This window comes from Musca autumnalis, unplaced genomic scaffold (genome assembly GCF_047663935.1).
Source record: "Musca autumnalis isolate F117 unplaced genomic scaffold, ASM4766393v1 scaffold_2, whole genome shotgun sequence".
In the NCBI taxonomy this organism is placed as follows: Eukaryota; Metazoa; Arthropoda; class Insecta; order Diptera; family Muscidae; genus Musca; species Musca autumnalis.
In genome coordinates this window covers 200,435,719-200,461,036 of record NW_027411755.1, presented here as the reverse complement: position 1 = coordinate 200,461,036, position 25,318 = coordinate 200,435,719, and the positions used below count along the sequence as shown (strand labels likewise).

Genomic DNA, 25,318 nt, shown 5'->3' with positions numbered 1-25,318 from the left:
TTTGAAATGGAAAAGACGATTTTAGACATTTTTGCTGATATACCCTCAGCCTGTGTGGATTGAAATACTTTTCTACCATACTAGCCTACGACAAGCATAACAACGGGCCACTAGGAAAACCTTCGGTAAAAATGTCTAAAGGATCCTCGAACAGACCCTTAACTACACAAATATGTTGAACATTTGTATGGGTGGTACCCCAAAGATTGGGCCGATAGGGCCCAAATTTTAACATAAACTAAGCTTGGACAAAATATTCCGAGATCGAAAATTTGGACCAAATCGGTTGCTACGTTTGTGAGATATTGCGCCTATCATTTTAGCGAATATTTTCGAACTTTTGTAGGAGAGATACCGGAAGCAGTGGACCATAAGCACTACCTTCGAATTTCATCTAATATTTGAAAAAATATTACGATATCCAAAGTGTGGATGAACGCAGTATTCGGTTCGAGCTCTACAGTCACTACGCATGGTGCTATAGGGCTTTTTTCTCCTTTCGGGCTGTTTTATCAAAAAATATGGACTTGCCTCTGAAAAAACTTTTACTGTCCTAATTGAGGCAAAGAATGCAAGATGCTTCAACAAAACTCAAAGTGATTCGGGAGCAGGTCTTAAAGTGAATTTATCCTTCGGGGTGAACAAAAAAAGATATAGTCCGTATTCGAAACTGATCTATATCTATATTTTTGAACTTTTTTGGGGAGGTACCTGAAGGAGTGGACCGATATGGCTAATCTTCGAAATTAAACTAAGTTTGCACAAAATATTACGAAGGCCACATTTTGGACCAAATCGGTTCATCCGTTCGAGAGTTATCGTGCGCACCAGCCAAATTGTCCGAAACACATTTCGTCCAAACATACTGGGGTCTCTCTTCTTCAGGTACCTCCCCCACAAAAGTTCCAAAATGTCATCTTGCGCTCCAAACACTACACACGGTGTCATAGGGTTTTTTTTTTTGCACCTATAAGGCTATTTTCTCAGGAAGTAGGGTTTTGCCCCTGATAAAACTTGTACCGCCGTAAGGGGGGCCGTGAATACAAGATGCTACAACAAAAATCAAAACGATTCGAGAACAAGTCCGAAACTGAACTTTTCCGAAATTTTGTGTGGGAAGTACCCGAAGGCGTGAACCGATTGAGTCCATATTGGACCCTCATCTAAGCTTGGTAGAAATTTCACGATGTGCAAACTTTGGACCAAATCGGCTACTCCCTTCATGCGTCTACTCCTTCGGGTACCTCACACACAAAATTTCTCATAAGTTTACTTTAAGGGATTATCTCAAGTGTGCAGACCAAAAAAAACTAATTTTTCATGAATTTTTTTTTTTAAACTACCAATATTTTTATGTCGGTCTTTCTTTCTTCCGAAAGAGCTCATGTTATACTACTTTTGGAATTTTTACTGTTGAAAAATATTGCATAGTCTCTTGGTAAATGGCTACCTACGAAACCCCTTTTTTGTAACAGTGTTTTTTTTCCTTTTTGGTGCCAACGGTAGCTCGAAAACGGATGGGCCGATCTTGCGATATATTTTTGTGGCCATTTTAAGAACCTAATAATATAGTCTTTAAGCGAAACAGAATTTTAAAAATCGATCAAAAAAAATTGAGCTGTCAAAGTCAAAATTTCGATTTTAACGAAAAAATTGGCCGTTGTTTCTTGTCCAAAAACCGGACAATTTTTATTTTAAAAAAATCTGTCTAGCTTAAATACAAGTTTTATGTATATAACAAGCTCACCAAACCCTACGAAGATCGGTCAATTCATTTTCGAGCTATCGTTGGCACCGACTTAAAAAATGCAATTTCGAGAAACACGTGTTTAAAGTTTCCATGCTACATACAAATCACAATAAATTGTTCCCTTTCAATGCTCATATCTCAGGCAATTTTGCTCCGATTTTTGCGGCATACTATGTACTACCTGTACTACAAAATAAACCAATAATTTTTTTCGATTTTTTGAAAGTGACAAGTAGAGGTAACGCCTTAAGACCTGCTCTCGAATCCCTACGATTTTTGTTGAAGCAACTTGTATTCGCTGCCTCCATTACGACGGTAAAGGCTTTCTCAGGAGCAAGTCTATACTTCTACAGAAAACCGACCGAGACGTTTAAAAACCCCTATGGCACCATATGTAGTGGCTGTAGAGCACGATAACAGGTTCAATTCACATAAAATAATAAAACGAACCAAAGGCATTTTCGTTGTCAATGGACCCCAACAAGATAAAAATTTGTAACAGAACGCTTGAATATTTTTTTGGTCAACTTTTGTAACACAGTGTCATTTATCGATATTTTCCGAAAAATATGCACTTTCTCAAGGCAAAAACTGCCTGAAGGAACATTCCAATACTTTTGCTATGTACTAGAGAGTTGTTAGTTATTGTGTTGGCTACAATTTTGGTCTTTGTGTTGGATACGAATCTCAAATTTGCTCCATTTTTATTCTGATGCTGAAGGTATATCTCCGCCAGCCCAGCTGACTGATACTTTCTTAAGGCCAGAACAGAATCAATCGCCGCTTGCTTTGCTTGCTTCCGAAATGTCAAATTATAAAGGAATGCCGGAGCCTCCTAAAGGGGAACGCGGATTTGCAAAGAGGCTCTGGCATTCCTTTATAATGTGACATTTGGGGAAGCAAGCAAAGCAAGCGACGATTTATTCTGTTCCGGCCTTTAGTTGTTTTTTCAGTTACTTTGTGTATGCGGAATAATAAAATATTTCTGTTGTTTTGTTTTCTTTTAGGATGAACAGAAAAATCTGTTTTTCACTTACCTGAGCATTGAATGCATGCCCCAATAATTCGCACAATTGTTTGGCATATTGTTCGGACTTTCCAGTTTCTGTTGCATACAAAACGGTGGCTTTGATGCGTTTCGATAAAGCACGGCCAAATAATTTCGATGTAAATTTCACAGCCCTGAAATAAATAAGAAAACAGAACGTTTTAAAATGAATGATATGAAAAAATCTGGAATTGCAATTATTTATCAAAGTGGGAATCGAATGATGAATTATAGATTTAAAGAGACAACTTTCATCTACTGCATTTCAGCTGTACTGGAGTAGAGCATAATAATACAGTTGACGGTCGAACATTGCGTGCTGTTGATTCTTTTGATAATTTCTGATAATAACTATAATTATAATTATGATAAAATAAGCCAAAAACTACAATTTTCCATATTTGGATGCGTTTTTTATACCCTCATACCAAAAATGTGCCTCATCAAAATAATGGTTTTAGACCCCAAGTATGTCTGTACGATATCCGTTTCAGACAATTTTGAGTAGATCTAGCAATGTCCGTCTGTCTGTCTGTCTGGCTGGCTGGTGCGCACGATAACTCAAATTTTGGGTATCGAACTATTTTGTCCAGATTTGATTTAAGTTCGAAGATGGGTCATATAGGTCCACTCCTTCAGGTACCTCCCCCACAAATGTTCAAAAATGTCGCAAAACTTGTGCGCACGAAAACTCTCGAAGGGAGTAACCGAATTGAACCAAACTTTGCATATGGTAATACTACCTCTAGGCATACATCAGGTTCGAATATGGATTATATCGGTCCACTCCTTCAGGTACCTCCCACACAAAATTTGAAATAAGTGCAGTTTAGTGACACCTCACGAATCGTTATGAAATTTTTTGTAACAGGATGTTCGGCCTCCGCTACGTCATTGTAATTTTTTTCAAGGGCAAGTCCATAGTTCCCGAGATAATGGCGCATAATCTCAAAAAAAAACGCTGCATTATGTCGCAAGTTCAAATAAACGGTGGCCAAATATAAAAGGAGTTGGCGTTGACAGATGAATTTCGGTATAAATACTTATTGTTCACTGACAATGTCGAGAGCAAAAAATTGGGAAGGTCGGTCCACGTTTTGGGATAGTCCCCATGCAACGGTACTTCTTAATGTTTCGGTATTTTGAATATTTTAGCTAAACTTATCAACCAAATTGGTTGAATTTTAAGATGCGGGTTTTCACTTTACAAAAAACTTTTCCGTTAAAATTTTGGACAGAGGTCCACGTTTTGATATAGACCCCATTTAACGGTACCTCCCGATTTTCGGAATTTTGAAGATTTTACATATGTTTCACGCCCAAATGCGCCGAAATTTTGCATTAGGGTTCCCAATGGATCAAAAAAAACTTTTCTGATAAAAATTATGTGCATAGGTCCACGTTTTGCTATAGCTCCAATAGAACGGTATCGTCCGATTTTCGGTATTTTCAAGGTTTTAGCCACATTAAACAACCAATGTAGCTGATATTTGGTATTTAGTCTTCGCCAGGTCTTGCGAAATATTTTTACAGAGAATTGTTGGTATTGGTCCACGTTTTGATATAACCCCCGTGGAACGGTACCGATCAATTCTCGGGTTTTTAAAGTTTTAGCCACATTATCCACCCAAAATTACAGAAATTTGGTGTTCAGTCTTCATATATTTTTGTGAGTTTATTGAATACTTCAAAATTTTGTCTTCAAATAAGAGAATTTTCTTAAAATTTTTTTTGACCGATTAATGGTCAATAAACGGCACATTTTTTTTTAAAATCGAAATTTTGACTTTGTATTCTTTTCCTTGACGCTGTTTTATTTTTCGGAGTCAAGTCCATACTTTTGAGATAATGGCCCTGGAGCTCCAAAAAATCTGCCGGCACTAACTTGGTTGTGCCTAACAGAACACTCGCGTACATACTTAGATTACGTCCAAATATGGAACGTACATCGTACCACTCCTTAGGGTATCTCCCACACAAAATTTGCAACATGTAAAGTTTAAGATTTTTTTATACCCTCAGCATTTATGCTAACGAGGGTATATACACTTTCATACGGGCAAACTGTGCCTCGTCGAAATAATGGTTTTAGACCCCAAGTATGTTTAGACGAAATGTGTTTCAGACAATTTGTAGTCGATTTAGCAATGTCTGTCCGTCCGTCTGTCTGTCTGGCTGGGTGGAGCGCACGATAACTCTCGAACGGATCAACCGATTCGGTCCAAAATTTGGCTTTCGTAATATTTTGTCCAAACTTAGTTCAACTTCGAAGATGGGTTATATCGGTTCACTCCTTCCGGTACCTTCCCCACAAAAGTTCGGAAATGTTCGGAAAATTTGTGCGCACGATAACTCTTGAAGGAAGTAACCGATGTGGTCCATACTTTGCACATCGTGAACCTTTTACCAGACTTAAATGAGGTTCTAATATGAACTCAATCGGTCCACTCCTTCGGGTACCTCCAACACAAAATTTCGAATTATTTCATGTTAGGACCTGCTCTCGAATCGCTTTGATTTTTCTTGTAACAACATGTATTCACTGCCCCCCATACGACGGTACAACTCTTATCAGGGGCAATTCCATACTTCCTGGGAAAATAGCCTGAAAGGTGCAAAAACCCATATGAAACCGTGTGTAGTGGTTGGAGGGCAAGATAACTCCCGAACGGATCAACCGATTTGGTCCAAAATTGGGCCTTCGTAATATTTGTCCAAACATCGTTTAAGTTCGAAGATAAGCCATATCGATCCACTCCTTCCGGTACCTCCCCCACAAAATTTCAAAAATTTTCGAAAAAATTGTTCGCACTCTTGAAGGGAGCGACCGACTTTCCACATCCTAATATAGCTACCAGATATAGATCAGTAGTGCGATTCTGTAACTTTTTTTAATAACGAACCGACATCGGTACTTAACGAAAATATTCGGTTGAGTTAACGAATGTGCTATTCTGTAACTTTATGTTACCGATTGTAAAAATCGTTAGCACATACCGACGAATATCGATGGAAAGACAAATTGTCAAATAACATATTTTAATATTTATTAATGTATTTTTAAATTAAAACATTATTTCTTCGCAAATACAGAATATAAAACGCGCAAAGGAGGAAAAATATCTTGTTTTGGAAGGAAGGTGCATACAAAAAGTGTCTACAAGTATCCCAACAATGCGAAACCCAGGAGTAACTTCAACTTCAACAAGTAAAAAAGTATCAGTCGGCTTTGCCGACAGAGATATACCCTCAGCCTGTGCAAATTTAAACACTTTTTTCGCAAAAAACTTATGTAGGAGTATTTAGGGGGTTTCAAAATGTTGGTCGTATGAACCGACAAAAATGTTGATTAGGATTAAAGTTCAAAAATTTTGCGGAAAAGGTACTTAAAGGAATGGACCGACATAGACCTTGGGGTGCCATACACCCTTCGGGCTGTTTTCTGAAGAAGTATGGACTTGCCCCTGAAACAACTTTTACCATCGTAATTGAGACAGCGAATGTAAGTGGCTTCAACAAAAATCAAAGTGATTCAATAGCAGGTCTTAAAGTGAACTTGTCGAAAATTTTGTGTGGGAGGTACGGGATGGAGTGGACAAATATAGTCCATATTCGAACCTGATCTATATCTGGTAGATATTATGAGAATGTGTAAAGTATGGACCAAATCGGTCACTCCCATCAAGAGTTATCGTGCGGACAATTTTTCCGAATATTTTTGAACTTTTATGGGGTAAGTACCTGAAGGAGTGGACCGATATGGCTTATCTACGAACTTAAAGTAAGTTTGGAAACAATATTACGAAGGCCAAATTTTGGCCGGAATCGGCATTTCCTTTCGAGAATTATCTTGCGCTTCCACCCATAAACATGGTGTCATAGGGTTTGTTTTTCAACGTTCAGGTTATTTTTTCAGGAAGTATGGACTTGCCCCTGAGGAAACTTGTACCTTCCTATAGGGGACAGTAAATACAAGATGTTACAACAAAAACCAAGGCGATTCGAGAGCAGTTACTAAACTGAACCTTTCGAAGTTCTGTGTGGGAGGTACTCGAAGGAGTTTACCGATTGAGTCCATAATCCAACCTCATCTAAGTCGCGTGGAAATTTCATAATGTGCAAAGTATGGACCAAATCGGTTACTCCCTTCAAGAGTTATCGTACGCACAAATTTTCCGAACATTTTCGAACTTTTGTGGGGGAGGTACCGGAAGGAGTGGACCGATATAATCCATCTTTGAACTTGAACTAAGTTTGGACAAAATATAACGAAAACCAAATTTTCCACCGAATCGGCAGATCCGTTCGAGAGTTATCTTGCGCTCCAACCACTACACACGGTGTCATAGGGTTTTTTGTAACTTTCAGGCTATTTTCTCAGGAAGTATGGACTTGCCCCTAATGAAACTTACAGCGTCGTATAGAGGACAGCGAATACAACTTGCGTAAACAAAAACCAAGGCGATTCGAGAGCAGCTCCTAAACTGAACTTTTCCGAAATTTTGTGTGGGAGGTACCCGAAGGAGTGGACCGATTGAGTCCATATTGGAACCTCATCTAAGTTTGGTAGAAATTACACGATGTGCAAAGTATGGACCAAATCGGTTATTCCCTACAAGAGTTATCGTGCGCACAAGTTTTGCGACAATTTTTGAACATTTGTGGGGGAGGTACCTGAAGGAGTGGACCTATATGGCCCATCTTCGAACTTAAATCGAATCTGGACAAAATATTTCGATACCCAAAATTTGAACCGAATCGATTGATCCGTTCGAGAGTTATCGTGCGCACCAGCCAGCCAGACAGACAGACAGACAGACGGACAGACAGACAGACGGACGGACATTGCTAGATCTACTCAAAATTGTCTGAAACGGATATCGTACAAACATACTTGGGGTCTAAAACCATTATTTCGATGAGGCACATTTTTGGTCGTATCAAAGTGTAAATACCCTCTTTAGCCTAAAGGCTGAGGGTATAAAAACGTCAAGTGTGTATGTGAGTTCTTCTAGGAGTTAAAGGAACAATGCATGATTCTCATAGATTTTGGTGGTTTTATTCCAGGATATGAAGAAATATGTCATTAGCCTCCACCGTAATAGTTCGGCGATACAAATTATAGAATATCCCCAATTTATGGTTTTGAAGTGAACAAGAACTAGTCTTTTAGACAAAAAAAAATATGCGTGTGCATCTACACCGTCTTTGGTGAAGCAACAGAAGCTGCATTAATTATGTTTACCACACATTCATATATTTAACGTATTACTGGCAAAAAAATATTTAACAGATTTATGTAAGGATCATTGGTCTAAAGGTCACTTCCTATTATAGTGAATTGTATTTTATACATGCATGATTAAAAAATTATAAATTTGGTGAAATCCCTCCTATATGTATGTGAACCACTGTTTTATTTTTTCTAACTATAAAGGTAGGGTCATATTTTGGGTTGTGGCGATTTGTGCGAAAATTCTGAACAGCTCAAAAAAAGGAAAAAATTGAACTTTAAAGTTTCACATAATTAAGCCCCTTCGGTGACGTTCGTGGATCTACGTTACCGCCATTTGAGTGATTTATTCATTTCACGCCCATATTAAATGGAACTTCTCATGACTTATAGTTTGGAAATCCGAACTTATAGCATTTTGGCTTCAATACGACATTAAAGCCAACAAACGCCTCTTAGAAAGATAGTGTTAACGGAAATAATATAAATCTTACATAACAATACCACACATGAGTTCTTTTGAAGCGTTAGCTTACGATTTACCTCTTTAATTAATAAGACTGGGAAAGTTAAGTTAATCGAAGTTCTACAACTTTCTCTTTGGTGGTCTTTATACAGCTTCAATAAAATCTGGTCTGGCGAAAGCACAACAGTGTCGAAGCTGACCCATGTTATCATACATAGTTAACCCTTTTGCAAGCGCTTTAAGAAGATTTTTCTCAATAAGGCAGAATTTACCTTGTGTGCCCTCCTCATTAACATAACATATGCTCATATAAAAACGCCGTTTTTAAAAGAAATCAGCAAAATATTGCAATAATGTACTGTCGTTAAGACTTAACTACAACTTATTTTGGTTGTTAACTTAACAATAATTTTCGGTAATTAACGACAAAATTTACCGGCAAAAATCGTTAAAATTGGTATACAGAATAGCACTTACCGAAAATTATCGTTAACTAACGACATTCATCGTTAATTTTGTCGTTAAGGAGTTACAGAATCGCACTACAGGTTCGAATATGGACTATATTTGTCCACTCCTTCGGGTACCTATCACACAAAATTTCGGATAAATTCACTTTAAGACCTGCTCTCGAGTCACTTTGATTTTTGTTGAAGCAACTTGCATTTGCTGCCTCAATTACCATGGTGAAAGTTTTGCAGGGGAAAGCCCATACTTCTTGAGAAAACAGCCCGAAAGGTGTCAAAACAACCCTATGGCATCATATGTTGTGGCTGAAGAGCACGGTAACTCTCGAACTGATCAACTGATCTTGAACAAATTTTGTCTAAACTTGATTTTTGTCCAAATTTGGTTTAGTTTCTACAATGGAGATACCTTAGGGTACCTTCCCCACAAAAGTCCAACATTTGTGTCTAAGTTCAGTTTAAGGTCTGTTCAAAGATCCTTTTGAAATGTTTACTGACGATGTTAGTTGTGGTCCTGTTTTATGTTTTTCGTGGACGAGTCCATGCTTCCTGGCATACTGGTCCAAAAGTTAAACGATGACCCACTGAAACGACTAGTGGGCGCGATATCTATCCAAAAGGTATGACTCCCAATATAATATCCACTTCCATTATGGACTATGTCGGTCCATTCCTTTAAGTACTTCTTTTGCAACACTTTTGAACATTAATCGTAATCCACATTTTCCTCGGCAACTTCAAATGTCCAAAAAAGGCTACAAAATACTGAAAAGACCCTAAATACATCCCATCTGTCCGTAGATGAAAGTTTCAATTCACATAGGCTGAGGGTATATATCTGTCGGCAAAGCCGGCTGATACATTTTTACTTGTTATTAACGGAAATCACGAATAATGGTGGTATGCCTTTAAGTATTACCCGTTTGCCTTATTACCTCTCCCAACATTTCCTAATATTTGTAATTAGTTTCTGTGGTCAGTCATTTTACAACAGAGATAGCAGCATATTTTTAATTGAATACCAAGATTTCACAAAGATTACAAGGCTATTACCAAAAGCGAATAGCAAAAAAACAAAACAAACTTCCTAAATAATCCACAAGGCCATGGCTACTTACATCCGCGGCATGCAGCTGAACATTTAGTCACATTTAATCTTCAAAACACAGATTTACAACTAATTTTCATCAAATCACAAACTTTCCTCAACATTTCATTTTCATGTCCTCCTGTCTCTCTATGTGCGATTCCCCAAAGGGCCCTGTGGCATTAAAACAACAAAACATCAACAACATTTCTGTCATCGTCATCAACAGCCATTTATGATGGCATTTGCTTACTGCTGTTGTTGTTGGCGAGGTCGATGTTTGCTGTTGACTTTTGTGTCCGCCGTTCTACATCAAAACAAAACGAAACGAAAAAATCCGCCAACAAAACCGAAAAATATAACTGCTGAACTGTGTACTAAACTCAAAATGCTTTGTTGTTTGAAAACAATTACAAGAACATCAAAAACATGTCATTTACAAAACCAACAACAGGCTGAGCCAGCAGTGGCAACAGCCGCTTAACAGAGTCAAAATGATAAAGACCACACACACATACACACGTATATAAAGTACTTCTCTACAACAAAATACTGTGACGTATAGATGATTTTATAAGCAAAAAACACCGTCAGTCATTCATTCATATGATGTTCATGTAAAGGACACAAGTACCAGCATGTTGTAGGGAAACAGCTAAATTGTTGCTCTCAAAACATTCATTGCAAATAGGACATTGTTTTTATTTTTATAGCCCAGAAAACACACTGGAACAGCGCGAGGTTAGATGTCAGCGGGCCAGTTACACTGTCAATTTTCAACAATAATTTAGCGCCATTTTACTATTCACTTTTAAAGTTTTTAAAGTTCAGATTTTGGAAAAAATAATTTGCTGAGGAGTTTTTAGAAGACCACAAGGTGTTTGTGTAGAGGATTACAAGGTCTTCCTATAGAAGGTAACACAAGACCATAAAGTATTCTCAAAGAAGAGCACAAAGTCTTCCTGCAGAAGACCACGAGGTCTTCTTACAAAATCTTCTCATGGACGACAAAAAAGTCTTCATATATAGAAGACCACATAGTCTTATAATAGAAGACCATACGGTCTTCTCATAGAAGACCACAAGGTCTTCTCATTAAAGAACACAAGGTCTTCTCATTAAAGACCACAAGGTCATCTAAAAAAAAAGACCACAAGGTCTCCTTTTTAGAAGACCACAAGGTCTTCTTGTTCTAGAAGAAAACAAATCTTCTCGTTATAGAAGATCACAAACATCTTCTAGTTATAGAAAAAACGGGAAGACCACAAGGCCTTCATTTAGAAGGCCACAAGGTCTTTTTATAAAATGTCACAATGTGTTCTTCTTATAGAAGACCACAAGGTCTTCTTATAGAAGACCACAAGGTTTTCTTATAGAAGACCACAAGGTCTTCTTATAGAAGACCACAAGGTCTTCTTAAAGAAGACCACAAGGTCTTCTTATAGAAGACCACAAGCGTCCTCTTATAGAAGACCACAAGCGTCCTCTTATAGAAGGCCATATAGGTCTTCTTGTTATTGAAGACGACCCCAAGGTCTTCTTATAGAAGACCACAGGGTCTTCTTATAGAAGACCACAAGGTGAACTTTTAGAAGACCACAAAGTCTTCCTATAAAGGACTACAAGGGCCATCTTATAGAAGGTCACAAGTTTTTCTTACAGAAGACCACAAGATCTTCTTATAGAAGACCACAAGGTAAACTTATAGAAGACCACATGGTCTTCTTATAGAAGACAACTAGGTCTTCTTATAGAAGACCACTAGGTCTTCTTATAGAAGACCACTAGGTCTTCTTATAGAAGAGCACTAGGTCTTCTTATAGAAGACCACTAGGTCTTCTTATAGAAGACCACAATGTCTTCTTATAGAAGACCACAAGGTCTTCTTATAGAAGACCATTAGGATTTCTTATAGAAAACCACAAGGTCTTCTTATAGAAGACCACTAGGTCTTCTTATAGAAGACCACTAGGTCTTCTTATAGAAGACCACTAGGTCTTCTTGTAGAAGACCACAAGGTCTTCTTATAGAAGACTACTAGCTCTTCTTATAGAGGACCACAAGGTCATTTTATAGAAGATCACAAGGTCTTCACAAGGTCTTTTAATAGAAGACCACAAGGTCTTCCCATAGAAGACCACAAGGTCTTCCCATAGAAGACCACAAGGTCTTCCCATAGAAGACCACAAGGTCTTCCCATAGAAGACCACAAGGTCTTCTTATAGAAGACCACAAGGTCTCCTTATAGAAGACCACAAGGTGTTCTTATAGAAGACCACAAGGTCTTCTTGTAGAAGACCACAGTGTCTTGTTATAGAAGACCTCAGTGTCTTATTATAGAAGACTACAAAGTCTTCTTATAGAAGACCACAAAGTCTTCTTATAGAAGACCACAAGGTCTTCTTGTAGAAGACCACAATGTCTTCTTGTAGAAGACCACGAGGTCTTCTTGTAGAAGACCACAAGGTCTTCTTATAGAAGACCACAAGTTCTTCTTGTTATAGAAAACCACAAAAGGTCTTCTTGTTATAGAAGACCACAAGGTCTTCTTGTAGTAGACCACAAGGTCTTTCCATAGAAGACCACATGGTGAAGACCTCATAGAAGACTGCATGGTCTTCTTATAGAAGACCACGAGGTCTTCTTATAGAAGACCACAAGGCTTTCTTGTAGAAGACCACAAGGTATTCTCATAGAAGACCACAAGGTCTTCTGATAGAAGACCGCATGGTCTTCTCATAGAAAACCGCATGGTCTTCTCATAGAAAACCGCATGGTCTTCTCATAGAAGATAAAAGGTCTTCTTATAAAAGACCACAGTGTCTTGTTATAGAAGACCACAAAGACTTCTTATAGAAGACCACAAGGTCTTCTTATAGAAGACCACAAGGTCTTCTTATAGAAGACCACAAGGTCTTCTTATAGAAGACCACAAAGACTTCTTATAGAAGACCACTAGGCCTTCTTATAGAAGACCACATGGTCTTCTTATAGAAGACCACAAGGTCTTCTTATAGAAGACCACAAAGACTTCTTATAGAAGACTACAAGGACTTCTTATAGAGGACTACAAGGCCTTCATTTAGAAGGCCACAAGGTCTTTTTATAAAATGTCACAATGTGTTCTTCTTATAGAAGACCACAAAGACTTCTTATAGAAGACCACAACGGCTTCTTATAGAAGACCACTAGGTCTTCTTATAGAAGACCACAAGGTCTTCTTATAGAAGACCACAAGGTCTTCTTATAGAAGACCATAAAGACTTCTTATAGAAGACTACAAGGACTTCTTATAGAGGACTACAAGGACTTCTTAAAGAAGGCCACAAGTTTTTCTTACAGAAGAACACACGATCTTCTTATAGAAGACCACAAGGTCTTCTCATAGAAGACCACGAGGTCTTCTTGTGGAAGACCCCAAGGTCTTCCTGTAGAAGACCACAGGGTCTTCTCATAGAAGACCGCATGGTCTTATCATAGAAGACCGCATGGTCTTATCATAGAAGACCACAAGGTCTTCTTATAGAAGACCACAAAGTCTTCTTATAGAAGACCACAAGGTCCTCTTTTGTTTGTTTGGGCAGTTAACGCCTTCTTATAGATGACCACAAGGTCTTCTTATAGAAGACCACAACGTCTTCGTATAGAAGACAACAAGGTCTTCTTATAGAAGACCACAAAGACTTCTTATAAAAGACCACAAGTTCTTCTTATAGAAAACCACAAAGGCTTCTTATAGAAGACCACAAGGTCTTCTTATAGATGACCACAAGGTCTTCTTATAGAAGACCACAAAGACTTCTTATAGAAGACTACAAGGACTTCTTATAGAGGACTACAAGGACTTCTTAAAGAAGGCCACAAGTTTTTCTTACAGAAGAACACACGATCTTCTTATTGAAGACCACAAGGTCTTCTCATAGAAGACCACGAGGACTTCTTGTAGAAGACCCCAAGGTCTTCTTGTAGAAGACCCCAAGGTCTTCTTGTAGAAGACCGCATGGCATGGTCTTCTCATAGAAGACCGCATGGTCTTCTCATAGAAGATTAAAGGGCTTCTTATAGAAGACCATAAGGTCTTCTTATAAAAGACCACAGTGTCTTGTTATAAAGGACCACAAAGACTTCTTATGGAAGACCACAAGGTCTTCTTATAGAAGACCACAAAGACTTCTTATAGAAGACCACTAGGTCTTTTTATAGAAGACCACAAGGTCTTCTTATAGAAGACCACAAGGCCTTCTTATGGAAGACCGCAAGGCCTTCTTATAGAAGACCACAAGGACTTCTTATGGAAGACCACAAGGTCTTCTTATAGAAGACCACAAGGTCTTCTTAAAGAAGACCACAAGATCTTCTTATAGAAGACCACAAGGTCTTCTTATAGAAGACCACAAGGTCTTCTTATAGAAGACCACAAGGTCTTCTTATAGAAGACCACAGTGTCTTCTTATAGAAGGCCACAAGGTCTTCTCATAGAAAACGACCCCAAGGTCTTCAAATAGAAGACCACAAGACTTTTTTTTAAAAGACCATAAAAGTGACGTATTATTTTCGTTTTACCACCATACGATATGTTCGTATTAGAGGTGGGCGCGCGTAGTGCCGTGAGTAGTGCGTGTTCGTGCCTTCTCGAAAATCGCAGTGTTTGTGCGTGTCGTGCCGGAATAAATATTTGGCCGTGCGTGATCGTGGTTTTTTTCAAGGCACGATTTTGCACGACACGACCAAACACGATCTGCACTATGTGTCACGATCGTACTAAATTTTTGGGCTCCCTTTAGAAGTCGTGCAAGAGACCATACTAAACACAAAAATCGAACAAGAATATTAAACCGACCAAAAAATCACCAACTGTAGTTTAACTAAAATTATTTGCTTCGTTTTTGTAGTCTGGTGCTTTTTACCGCTTTGTTATGGAGAGGCCAGAACAAACAGATGTGTTTGTTTGCTATTGGTTTTGTTCATGAGAGAGAAGCAAATACAAAAACAACTCAGCGGGTTTAACGCAATATTCTAACTTTGAAAATCAGTTGTTTATCTTGCTAAATTTGATATTGAAGACAAGTTGGGAAATTCTGTATTTGTAACCGACAATGTTTCCAATGTTGTTTCGGATTTTAAAAGATTTAAACGTATACCTTGCGCTTGCCACAATTTGAACTTAGTTATGGATGATGTTGTTGAAAATCATCCCCTTCCCGAATTGAGAAAACCGATTGACTGCTCAAAGAAGCTTGTAAGATATTTTAAACTCTCGGAGCTAAACAACAAATTGTCGAAAACGTTAAAACAAGATAAAAGAACACGTTGGAATTCAACATATATTATGCTTGAGAGAATATACCAAGTCCAGAATGAGATTAAGAGTATTTTGCTAGAAAAGAATGAGTTGGATCGTATATCTGACTTAAAGTTTTCATTGCTAGAACCTCTATTGGTTTTTCTCAAAATATGCAAAGAGTGTTCCCAAAAATTAAGCTCGGAAAAATACCCTATGCACATTTTTGCCCTTTGGTCTGAAAAACGTTTGAAAGTTTGCTCAATTGATACCATTGGCTCTCAATTTATGAAAGATTTGAAAGCTAAAATGAAAGATTGCTTAAACACTTCTTATAGAGCAATGGTACATCTTATGGGGATGTTTTATTTCCGCCATGTATGGAGATGATTTTTTATTAGAACAAAAAATAAATGACGTACAAGCTAATGTAAAAGCAATGTTACTTGATAGACAAAGTGAGAACATAGAGTGTTCTAAGTATGAGCATGAAATTACAATGTCACATTTACACGAATTTTCAGAGTTTTTAGATCAAAAGTTGGCAAAATGCCGAAAAATTGTCAAGTCTCTAATTGTTACAGAAATTGATACATATCTAGCCAGACTGATGTTTTAAACTTTTGGAAAGAGTCTAATCTAAAATGTTTAAAACAATTAGGCAGGAAGATTTTGGCTATTTTTTTCACATCTGGAAATAATGTTTTTAAATAAGAATATGTAAATATTAGTTTATAAGTAATTTTGAAATATGTATATTTTAGAAGTATATATGGTAAATAACAAAAATGTTTTGCAATCGATGAATCCGAGTTTCACCCTTTCAGAATTCGCGAACTGATAACATATTCTATAAAGTATGACTAAGTATGACAATTCTTTAAAATGAAGTGTTTTAGGAGGGATCCCATAATGTCGACCATTAAAATTAATTTTCGTGGAAGCTGTGTTGGCATCAATGTAGAAAATTGGGTAAAAATGGGTTGAAGCCAACAAGTTTTTTTAAGTTCTCATGCGATTTTTGGCTTAACCTTACATTTTATAGACCTATTCCCAAAGAATGAATCACAGAATACTCCATGAGCAATAAGATAGCAGTGTATGATTTTTCGATATATCCACTATATCAATTTCGGGGTTTTTTGAAATTTTTTAATAATCCAGACGCGCAAGAGGATAATATTCCAAACTCATAACGGTTCTAATGAAGCCTTCCGCGAATTCCTTCGAATTCATCTACTAAAACCGCGGATACCTTGAAAATCGGAAAATCAGCAAAAATATATTTTGACAAATCCGCGTACTAAGCCGCGATTTTCTTTAAAATTTTTTACATAAATGGAATCCTTTACTTGCGATTATAATATTTGCGAAAACGCGTGTCATAAAAGAACAGAGATACGCGAGTAATATGGGTATTTCGCCAAAAATTGAATGTGGAGGCACATTCGCGGTTTTTGAAGAATCTATTTGAAATAGGTGTATATTGACGTATTTTTGATGGGCGCTGATGAAACCGGATGCGCATCAAAATCGTTTGCACATTGCGCGATTTTTACCCACTTTACTGGCGGCACACTTTGACCGCTGAGTGAAACATCGAAATATGCATAAATATTGAAAGAGATTGATTCGCTTTATCCAAAATCGGATGCGCATCAACCGACTTTAACTAATTCGCGAATTACAGGCTTTTTAATTTTCATATCTTTTAAATGATAGTAATTTCAATATTACTCTTAATTTCCTATCCTTATACGTTATCATAGTAAGATTTTTTTCCTTTAACTCTATACCAAAAATCGTAGATGTGCTCGCGAAAAAAAATTTTAATTTTTAATTAATTCTCTTTCGAGTTGAGCTGTTAGGCCTTTAGAGATACATTGAAAAATTAGGAGTCTACCGAAGTCCCACGCATCCAACCATTACACTACGTTTCACGGGTGGTAAAGCCGATCTTCAGGTGTATTAGGATGTTGTTTTTGTGGCAGACGAAGGCAAAGCTTGGAAACAAGTAACTAATGATGTAGGAATAAAACTTACCATAGTATTTGTGAACATTGAAAAATAGGATTACCAAGCAGGACTATAGGAAAAGTTTGGAGTTTCAATTAACTGACATAATTTCGCATATACATTTATCTAATGAAGTGCGATATATATACTAGTTTCCAAGCTTTGCCTTCGTCTGCCACAAAAACAACATCCTAATACACCTGAAGATCGGCTTTACCACCCGTGAAACGTAGTGTAATGGTTGGATGCGTTGGACTTCGGTAGACTCCTAATTTTTCAATGTATCTCTAAAGGCCTAACAGCTCAACTCGAAAGATAATTAATTAAATATCACTATAAATGGCCTTCGCCTTAATAAGGCAAAAATAAAAAATTTTGAGGGTTGGCGTTTTTTGTTTGGGATGACGACTTCTATTTTGTTTTTCAAAGTAGTCAGCCTTAATCCCATAGTCGTTGTTTTAATATTTTATTAAAACAACTTTAATTTATTAGTGGGAAAAAATTGGCGATGTTTACCAAGGGGTAAGGCAGGGAATACTATAGTTTCAGATCTCGCCACAGATCTTCATCAGTTCCCTTATTTCTTGTTTTTCAACAAGAAACTTTTTATACCCAAGTGTCAATTGCTAGCTCAAATAGATATGTGCGCAAAGAAACACTCTGATCGAGAATTTCTTTGGCACTACCTAAACTCTAGCAACTTCACTTGCAAACAAAACCAAATTTTTCCCACTGCTATGCGTTCGTCGATTCTCGACGAAAAAGCACATAACTAATTTGTTGGTATTGCATACTACAGCAATAAACAACATTTTGACGGTGCCCGGTCTCACAATTAGGAGGGTTGGCGTTTTTTGTTTGGGATGACGACTTCTATTTTGTTTTTCAAAATAGTCAGGCTTAATCCCATAGTCGTTGTTTTAATATTTTATTAAAACAACTTTAATTTATTAGTGGGTAGTGCCAAAGAAATTCTCGATCAGAGTGTTTCTTTGCGCACGTATCTATTTGAGCTAGCAATTGACACTTGGGTATAAAAAGTTTCTTGTTGAAAAACAAGAAATAAGGGAACTGATGAAGATCTGTGGCGAGATCTGAAACTATAGTATTCCCTGCCTTACCCCTTGGTAAACATCGCCAATTTTTTTTTTTCACTAATAAATTAAAGTTGTTTTAATAAAATATTAAAACATCGACTATGGGATTAAGCCTGACTATTTTGAAAAACAAAATAAAAAATTTTAATTTTTTCCAAATGGAATTGCAAAGAAATTTAGTTATTTGCCATATGAATATTTTTTGAACAAATAATTGTACAACTATATGAATATCTATTTTTTTGTAATTTCGTGAGTGAGTGTGCGTGTTCGTGCCTTCTTGAAAAAGGCCGTGTTTGTGCGTGAATATGCATACAAATTTTGTTCCGTGTTCGTGCATGTCCGTGCCTAATTTTTTTGGCACGCGCCCATCTCTAGTTCGTATGATCGTTTTGTTGCTTAATGTGGTTCGGGTATGTCTCTGGTTCTAGGAAAGGGGCTGCTTCGACGGGTAGTAAGCACAAAGCTACTGGAGTTAGTTGAGTAGGTTTGGCTGGGCAGTTAAAAAGGAGCAGTCTTGCGAGCGAGCCTGTACCGTATGCTGGACAGATTTTTTTCCCTATTGGGATTAAGGCTGCTTCACTATGCCGAATAAATATGGGCCAAAACTACTCTGATTTGTCGTGACAGTTGTTGACACTACTCAGCTGCCATAGACGACGGATTTTTTTCCGAGGACCACATTCACACGATAGTTGTTTATGACATCTGCGACTGCACCTATGTGAATGCTATTCAAACATGTCTGAGGCATGCTGATCTAGTGGTTCACTTTTGTAACGTTGGACCTCTCTTTCTAGACCATGAAGATTCCACATGACATGGCTGGGTGGACAAGTGCTGACCCTCATATGTTGATTATGACGGCTGACTCGGAGAGCATGTCACTGTGTTGCTGTACTCGAAGAATCTGTGATTCTTCATCATCTGAAGACAAGAAGAGGCAACCTGTTGCAGTTCTCAGGGCAGCACTCACAGGACAACAGCGGATATCTTCATTCCTCGCGTGGAAAAATATTGTAAGATCAGCCAAATAGGAGTTCAGCCTTTCACAAATGACATCAGGGGAGGTACCTGCAGCCAAAATGATTGTAAATCCGCATACGTTACGATCACAATGTCGTCCTGAGGGGTGGAATACAGGAGGGGTAAAGATTAAACAGTTCCGGTGATAACATCCCACACAAAAGCTAAATCGAACTGTATGATTCACCTTTAATGGCATCCTTGCCTGGTGTCTGTAGCGGGACCACCCTACCCATTTTTCAGACTTCGGGAACGATGTGGATGGCTAACGACAGGTTGAGAACTTTGGTAAGATACTCGACTTCCGGCTCATGCAACTGTTTCAGCATTAACATGAAGATTCCATCAGGGCCCAACGTATTGGATTATTTAGAGTTCCTGATGGCAGTTGCAACAACATCCATTGTAAATTGTGGTGGAAGATATCTTCTTTCCGCCCTTTCAGTTCGGGCTGCTCGACAATCTACCGATTAAAATATCTTGCACACCTCTTCCGATAAGTTAGCGTAAGTCGCTAACGTGACTAAGGTCCTATCTTTCTTCTTTCCAGGTTTCGAGAGCGATTTAAACGTTGTCCACAATTCACTTATTCCGGATCCAATGTTGTAACTCTTCAGATGATTTAACCAATTGTTCCGCTTATGCTCACCTATCAAATGTTAACTTCCATTATCAGCTCCCTGACTCTGTAGTCAATGGGGTTGCCGCCTCCACGAAGCTCATCACGCTCATTTGCTAATCCCATCGCCTGTGCTGTTGATTTGTTAATCTACCATCAGGTATATGGCGAGCGGCTGCAGCTGTGATGATGTCTCCGAACGTGATGAAAGTGTGGAGTTCAGAAGTGTTGAAATTGAGCGGCCTTCTGATAGAGACAATTATGGGGAGATGGTCTGATCCAAGAGAAATAATGGGTTGCCAGGTGACGTCAATCGTCAGACCATGTGACACGATGGCAATACATATATGGCAAACTGTGACACTCTCGGCTAATTCTGGTAGGGACGTCCTCATTGACCGTGCCAAACGTAGGGCTGTCCATTTGCTCAGCCAGCACTATACCCCTCTGGTCGTTGCCGAGGAGAGAATACCACAACTCATAATGAGCATTAAAGTCCCCTCAAAACCAGACGGTTATTACCTTCCAAAAGCGGGCTAGTGTTGAGCCTACAACCTGGAGTACAGCTATTTATCAGCGGGATGTATATGTTAAGAAACTCTACCTCGGCAGTTCTACACTTGAATGCTACCCTAATACATTCCATGTACGGTCATTAGAGCGAGGCTCAAGTGAGATGGGTCTGTATTGAACAGGCTGGTGCAATAGGAAAGCTAATCCCCCACCTATACTTCTGGTATGATTCTTCTTCAGTACGTTGTAAGCATCACAAGGCTGTAAGTTGTAGATTTTGTTTAGCTTGGTTTCCTGCACCTCCATGACCACGATATTCTTCCAACTCATTACATCCACTATCCGATTCCGGCCAAAATTGGGCCTTCGTAATATTGTTTCGTAGATAAGCCATATCGGTCCACTCCTTCAGGTACCTACCCCACAAAAGTTCAAAAATATTCGGAAAAATTGTGCGCACGATAACTCTTGATGGGAGTAATTTTGAAACCCCCTAAATACATAAGTTTTTTGTGAAAAAAAGTGTTTCAATTTGCACAGGCTGAGGGTATATCTCTGTCGGCAAAGCCGACTGATACTTTTTTACTTGTTTAAATGCAGGAAAATTATTTTTTTCTTTCTTTGGCATATCCCTGAGTGTTTAAGACAACCGCCATGTGCTGCACTCTAAATAATTTTTTGATGCATCTCGGAGGATAACATACATAAAAAATTATTGCGGCAGAGCACCACAAAAGATTTCTGTGTGACACGTGAGGTGGTAGTACCGACATTTATGTCTAAGCTGTAAAGTTATGTCGCCAACACCCACTGTAGGTAAAACTCTTGACATAACCTCATTTTAATAGCAGCGGGCCAATTTAGTTGGTGATAAAAAACAACAACAAAACGCACACTCATTTTTATGATAGTCACAAAAATATGAATATGAAATAGCTGAGGAGATATTCATGCTTTGAGCAAGCGAATGACAGGGAAGTGATTTTCTCGTTGTTTTTTGGTAATTTATGAATAGCAACGAAAATAAAAAAACGTAAAAAATATATTTTAAAAACTTTTTAGAAAATTTAATTTCCAGTGTTCCTGCCATTATAGTGAAAGCAAAATTCTGACAAGTTTTTTAGTTGCTGTTTCTATAATAAAATTATTTGCGCAGCACGATGTGATTTTTAGGTGTTCTCTTCATTTTAAATAAAATACTTTTAATTCTAATGGACGTGTGTCATTACTATGACAGGTTAATGCAAATGGCAATGTGTCAAATGGAGTTCCATTAGCTTTCCATCATTCACATCACATGTTGTTCGAATATTGAATTCCAATATTTTAATAACGTTTAGTGGAAATTATGAACTATGTACAGTGTGAAAACCTCTTAAAAAATGTACATCACTATTAAGGAAGCTGTGTTTATGAGAAGTGCTATTATGAGGCAAATGTGTGTATGTATTTATGTGTACTTCTGAACATATTTCAAAACTAATGTAGAAGACTTATATGCCCCTGATCGTACTTTATAACCTATAGAATTTATTGTTGTTTCCGCAACTGTGTGTTGCTTAATAAATATATTAAAATCGAACCGGAAGGAGTGGACCAATAAGATTCTTAGAAATATTACGATATGCAGAGTTTGAACCAACGCAAAAGCCACAGGGTCGAAAGTAGGGTTAGGTAATGAAAAACAATAATCGAATTTTCGACTTTTCGATTTTGGTCCAAAACTAAAATTGCAATTTTTCGATCTGGCGATTATTTCAATTGTCCTAAAACTCTACTTCCGACTTTTTGATAGCCATAGAAAATCGATTCGTCGATTTTCGTCAGGAAACTGTAGAGCCGCCAACGTCAAAATATATGGGGAAAATCGATAATCGATCACAAAATAATCGATTATGCGATTTTCCTTCCAGTCAAAACAAGACTTCGGTTTTTAGACTCTGGACTACAAAAAGTCGACTAATCGTTTAGTCGAAAGTCGACTTACCTATCCCTAGTCGAGAGAAAGTCTCAAACTGCAATTATTCGAAATGTTGTGTTGGAGGTACCCGAACGAGTGGACCATATAGTCCATATTCGATCCTGATATATGTCTGATAGAAATATTACGATGTGCATGGGCCAAATTTTGGACCGAATCGGTTGATCCGTTCGAGAGTTTTCGTGTGCTCCCGCCAGACAGACTGGAATCGGATTTTTTTTTTTGAAATTTTCACCGATGGTAGTCCTAGTGTTCCAGATTACAACAATGTGTTTCTCGTGGACAAGGCAGTGCTAAATCAAAAACCCTTAATGTTCGTACTCTTGGAAAAATGTGTTCGGCTCCAGCAGAGAGCAAAATACAAATGTTGAATGTGTTGAAATTGAACATGAATTCACCTCAACTGTTCTAAAATGGATCATATGATATTTTAACTTATTTTTCATCTTTTAGAGACCATAGAGTGCGAAATGCTCTTGTTAAAATAATGGGTCGTTGTGACTAGCAAAAAATATAAAGAATCAGTCAGCTTTGTCGACAGGAATATACCCTCAGCCTCGGATCAAAAGAAAATAAGCAAACACAATACTTCTGGCATCGAGTTTTTGTGCCAATTTCTCAGGAATTTTGGATTTGACCGAAAGAAATTGTACCGTTTTAATTAGGACTACATACAAAATATGTTGCCAAAAATTTAAAAACGACTCCAGACGAGTTCTTGAACTGCACCCTTCCGGACTTTGTGTGGGAGGTACCCGAAAAAGTGGTCCCATGTTGTCGATATTTGGACATAATTCGAGGCTGTAAGAAAGAATATGATGGACCAAATCGGTTTCTCCTTTCGAAGGTTATCTTACGTAATACCCACTTTAGTTTGTACCGGCAGGCTTTTTTGAAGATTTTGGGCCTTTATATAAGGCAGTATGGACTTGCACCCGAAAAAAAATTGCTCCGACGTAACAGGCCCGCAAGAAGGACTTTTTGGGAAAAAAAATTCAAAATGATTCGAAATAAGCTGTTAAGCTGCACTTTTCCCAAATTTTGTGTGGGGGGTCCCGAAGGACGGGACCGATATAGTGCATATTCCAACCTGATACATAACTAGATGAAACAATACGACGTGTCAAGTTTGGACCAAAGAGAAATTCACTGCGAGAGTTATCTTTGCCGCATTTGCCATTTTAGTTGGTACCGTCAAGGTTTTTTGGAGCTTTTAGGCCATTATCTTAGAAAGTATGGACCTGCTCCCAAAAAAATGTTACCGTCGCAAAGGAGGCCGCAAGGACAATCTGCTGAAAAAAATTCAAAACGATCCGAAAGGAGCTCTTAAACATTAATTTTTCCCAAAATTCTGGGGGAGGTTCCCGGAAGGAGTGGACTGATATAGTCCATATTCCAACCTGATCTATGTCTCAAAGTTATATTACCATATGAAAAGATATGACCACTTCGGTTACTCCCTTTGAGAGTTATTGTGCGCACCATTTTAGCGAGCATTTTTGAACTTTTGTGCAGGAGGTACCGGAAGGAGTGGGCCGATATGGCCGATCTTAACTAAGTTTGAACGACATATTACGATTGCCAAACTTTGGCTTCGTTCGAGAGTTATCGTGTACACCAGCCAGGAGGTTCCCGGAAGGAGTGGACTGATATAGTCCATATTCCAACCTGATCTATGTCTCAAAGTTATATTACCATATGAAAAGATATGACCACTTCGGTTACTCCCTTTGAGAGTTATTGTGCGCACCATTTTAGCGAGCATTTTTGAACTTTTGTGCAGGAGGTACCGGAAGGAGTGGGCCGATATGGCCGATCTTAACTAAGTTTGAACGACATATTACGATTGCCAAACTTTGGCTTCGTTCGAGAGTTATCGTGTACACCAGCCAGACAGATGGAGAGACATTGCACAATCGACTCCAAATTGTCTGAATCAGATTTTGTCCAAATATACTTTTTGTCTAAACCCATTATTTAGATGAGACGCATATTTGGTCGTATCAAAATGTAGCCTAAAGGCTGAGGATATGAAAACCCGTCATTTTGTAATGGGATTTTATTTTGGGTTACAGTACAACAGCGGCTTTGCTGGAGATTACGACTAAGATTGTGAGTGGCATAAGTCGGCGTCGGCAGCCAGAACTTGGCCAGTTCAAGGCGTTCGATACGGTAGATCATTTAATGCTGTTTTCGACATCATGAATTCAATCCTTCAATAGTGGGGAAGCCAAGGCCAAAATATCTGAATATAGCACGATCAAAATGGGAGTACTGCAAGACAGAGTCCTTTCACTAATGTTGTTCAATCTTTATCTGGCGAAATAACCTAGCCACCAGCAAATATCCCCATGGAATATCTAGCCACCATCAATATTTTCTTCCGGGAGCGCAATCTTACATTATCTCCTACAAAGCCATCCGAGTCACATTTCACTTCCTGGACACGAGAAGTAAATTGTGAACAACTTGAAATATCCATTGTTGATAGACCTATACTCACAGTCAATAATTCGAAAATATTGGGGGTAGTCTTCCCGACTTCTCGTAACACTTCACATACATATAAATACATATAAAATATATGTATATAAACCAGAAAGCGGTAGCCAGGAATAAAGTGCAGGGAGCATTAGTCGGTACCTCCTAGGGCTGTAGTAAAAATAATAAAATAAAAAAAGGTCTTAACTATGCCGCTCCAGCCTGGAATTCCTTTTTTAGCGTGTAATGACAA

At 38.1% G+C, this 25,318-nt stretch overlaps 1 protein-coding gene across 4 annotated transcripts in view; it reads right to left on the bottom strand.

Annotated features, from left to right (window-relative positions):
- The window catches only part of Nos (Nitric oxide synthase), a 437,755-nt gene that overhangs the window by 128,226 nt on the left and 284,211 nt on the right, over positions 1-25,318 (bottom strand). For all 4 annotated transcript variants that reach the window (XM_073970603.1, XM_073970600.1, XM_073970602.1 and 1 more), the window contains exon 11: positions 2,788-2,932. In XM_073970603.1, coding sequence (XP_073826704.1) covers positions 2,788-2,932 — 145 coding nt within the window. The remainder of the gene's footprint in view (positions 1-2,787; positions 2,933-25,318) is intronic.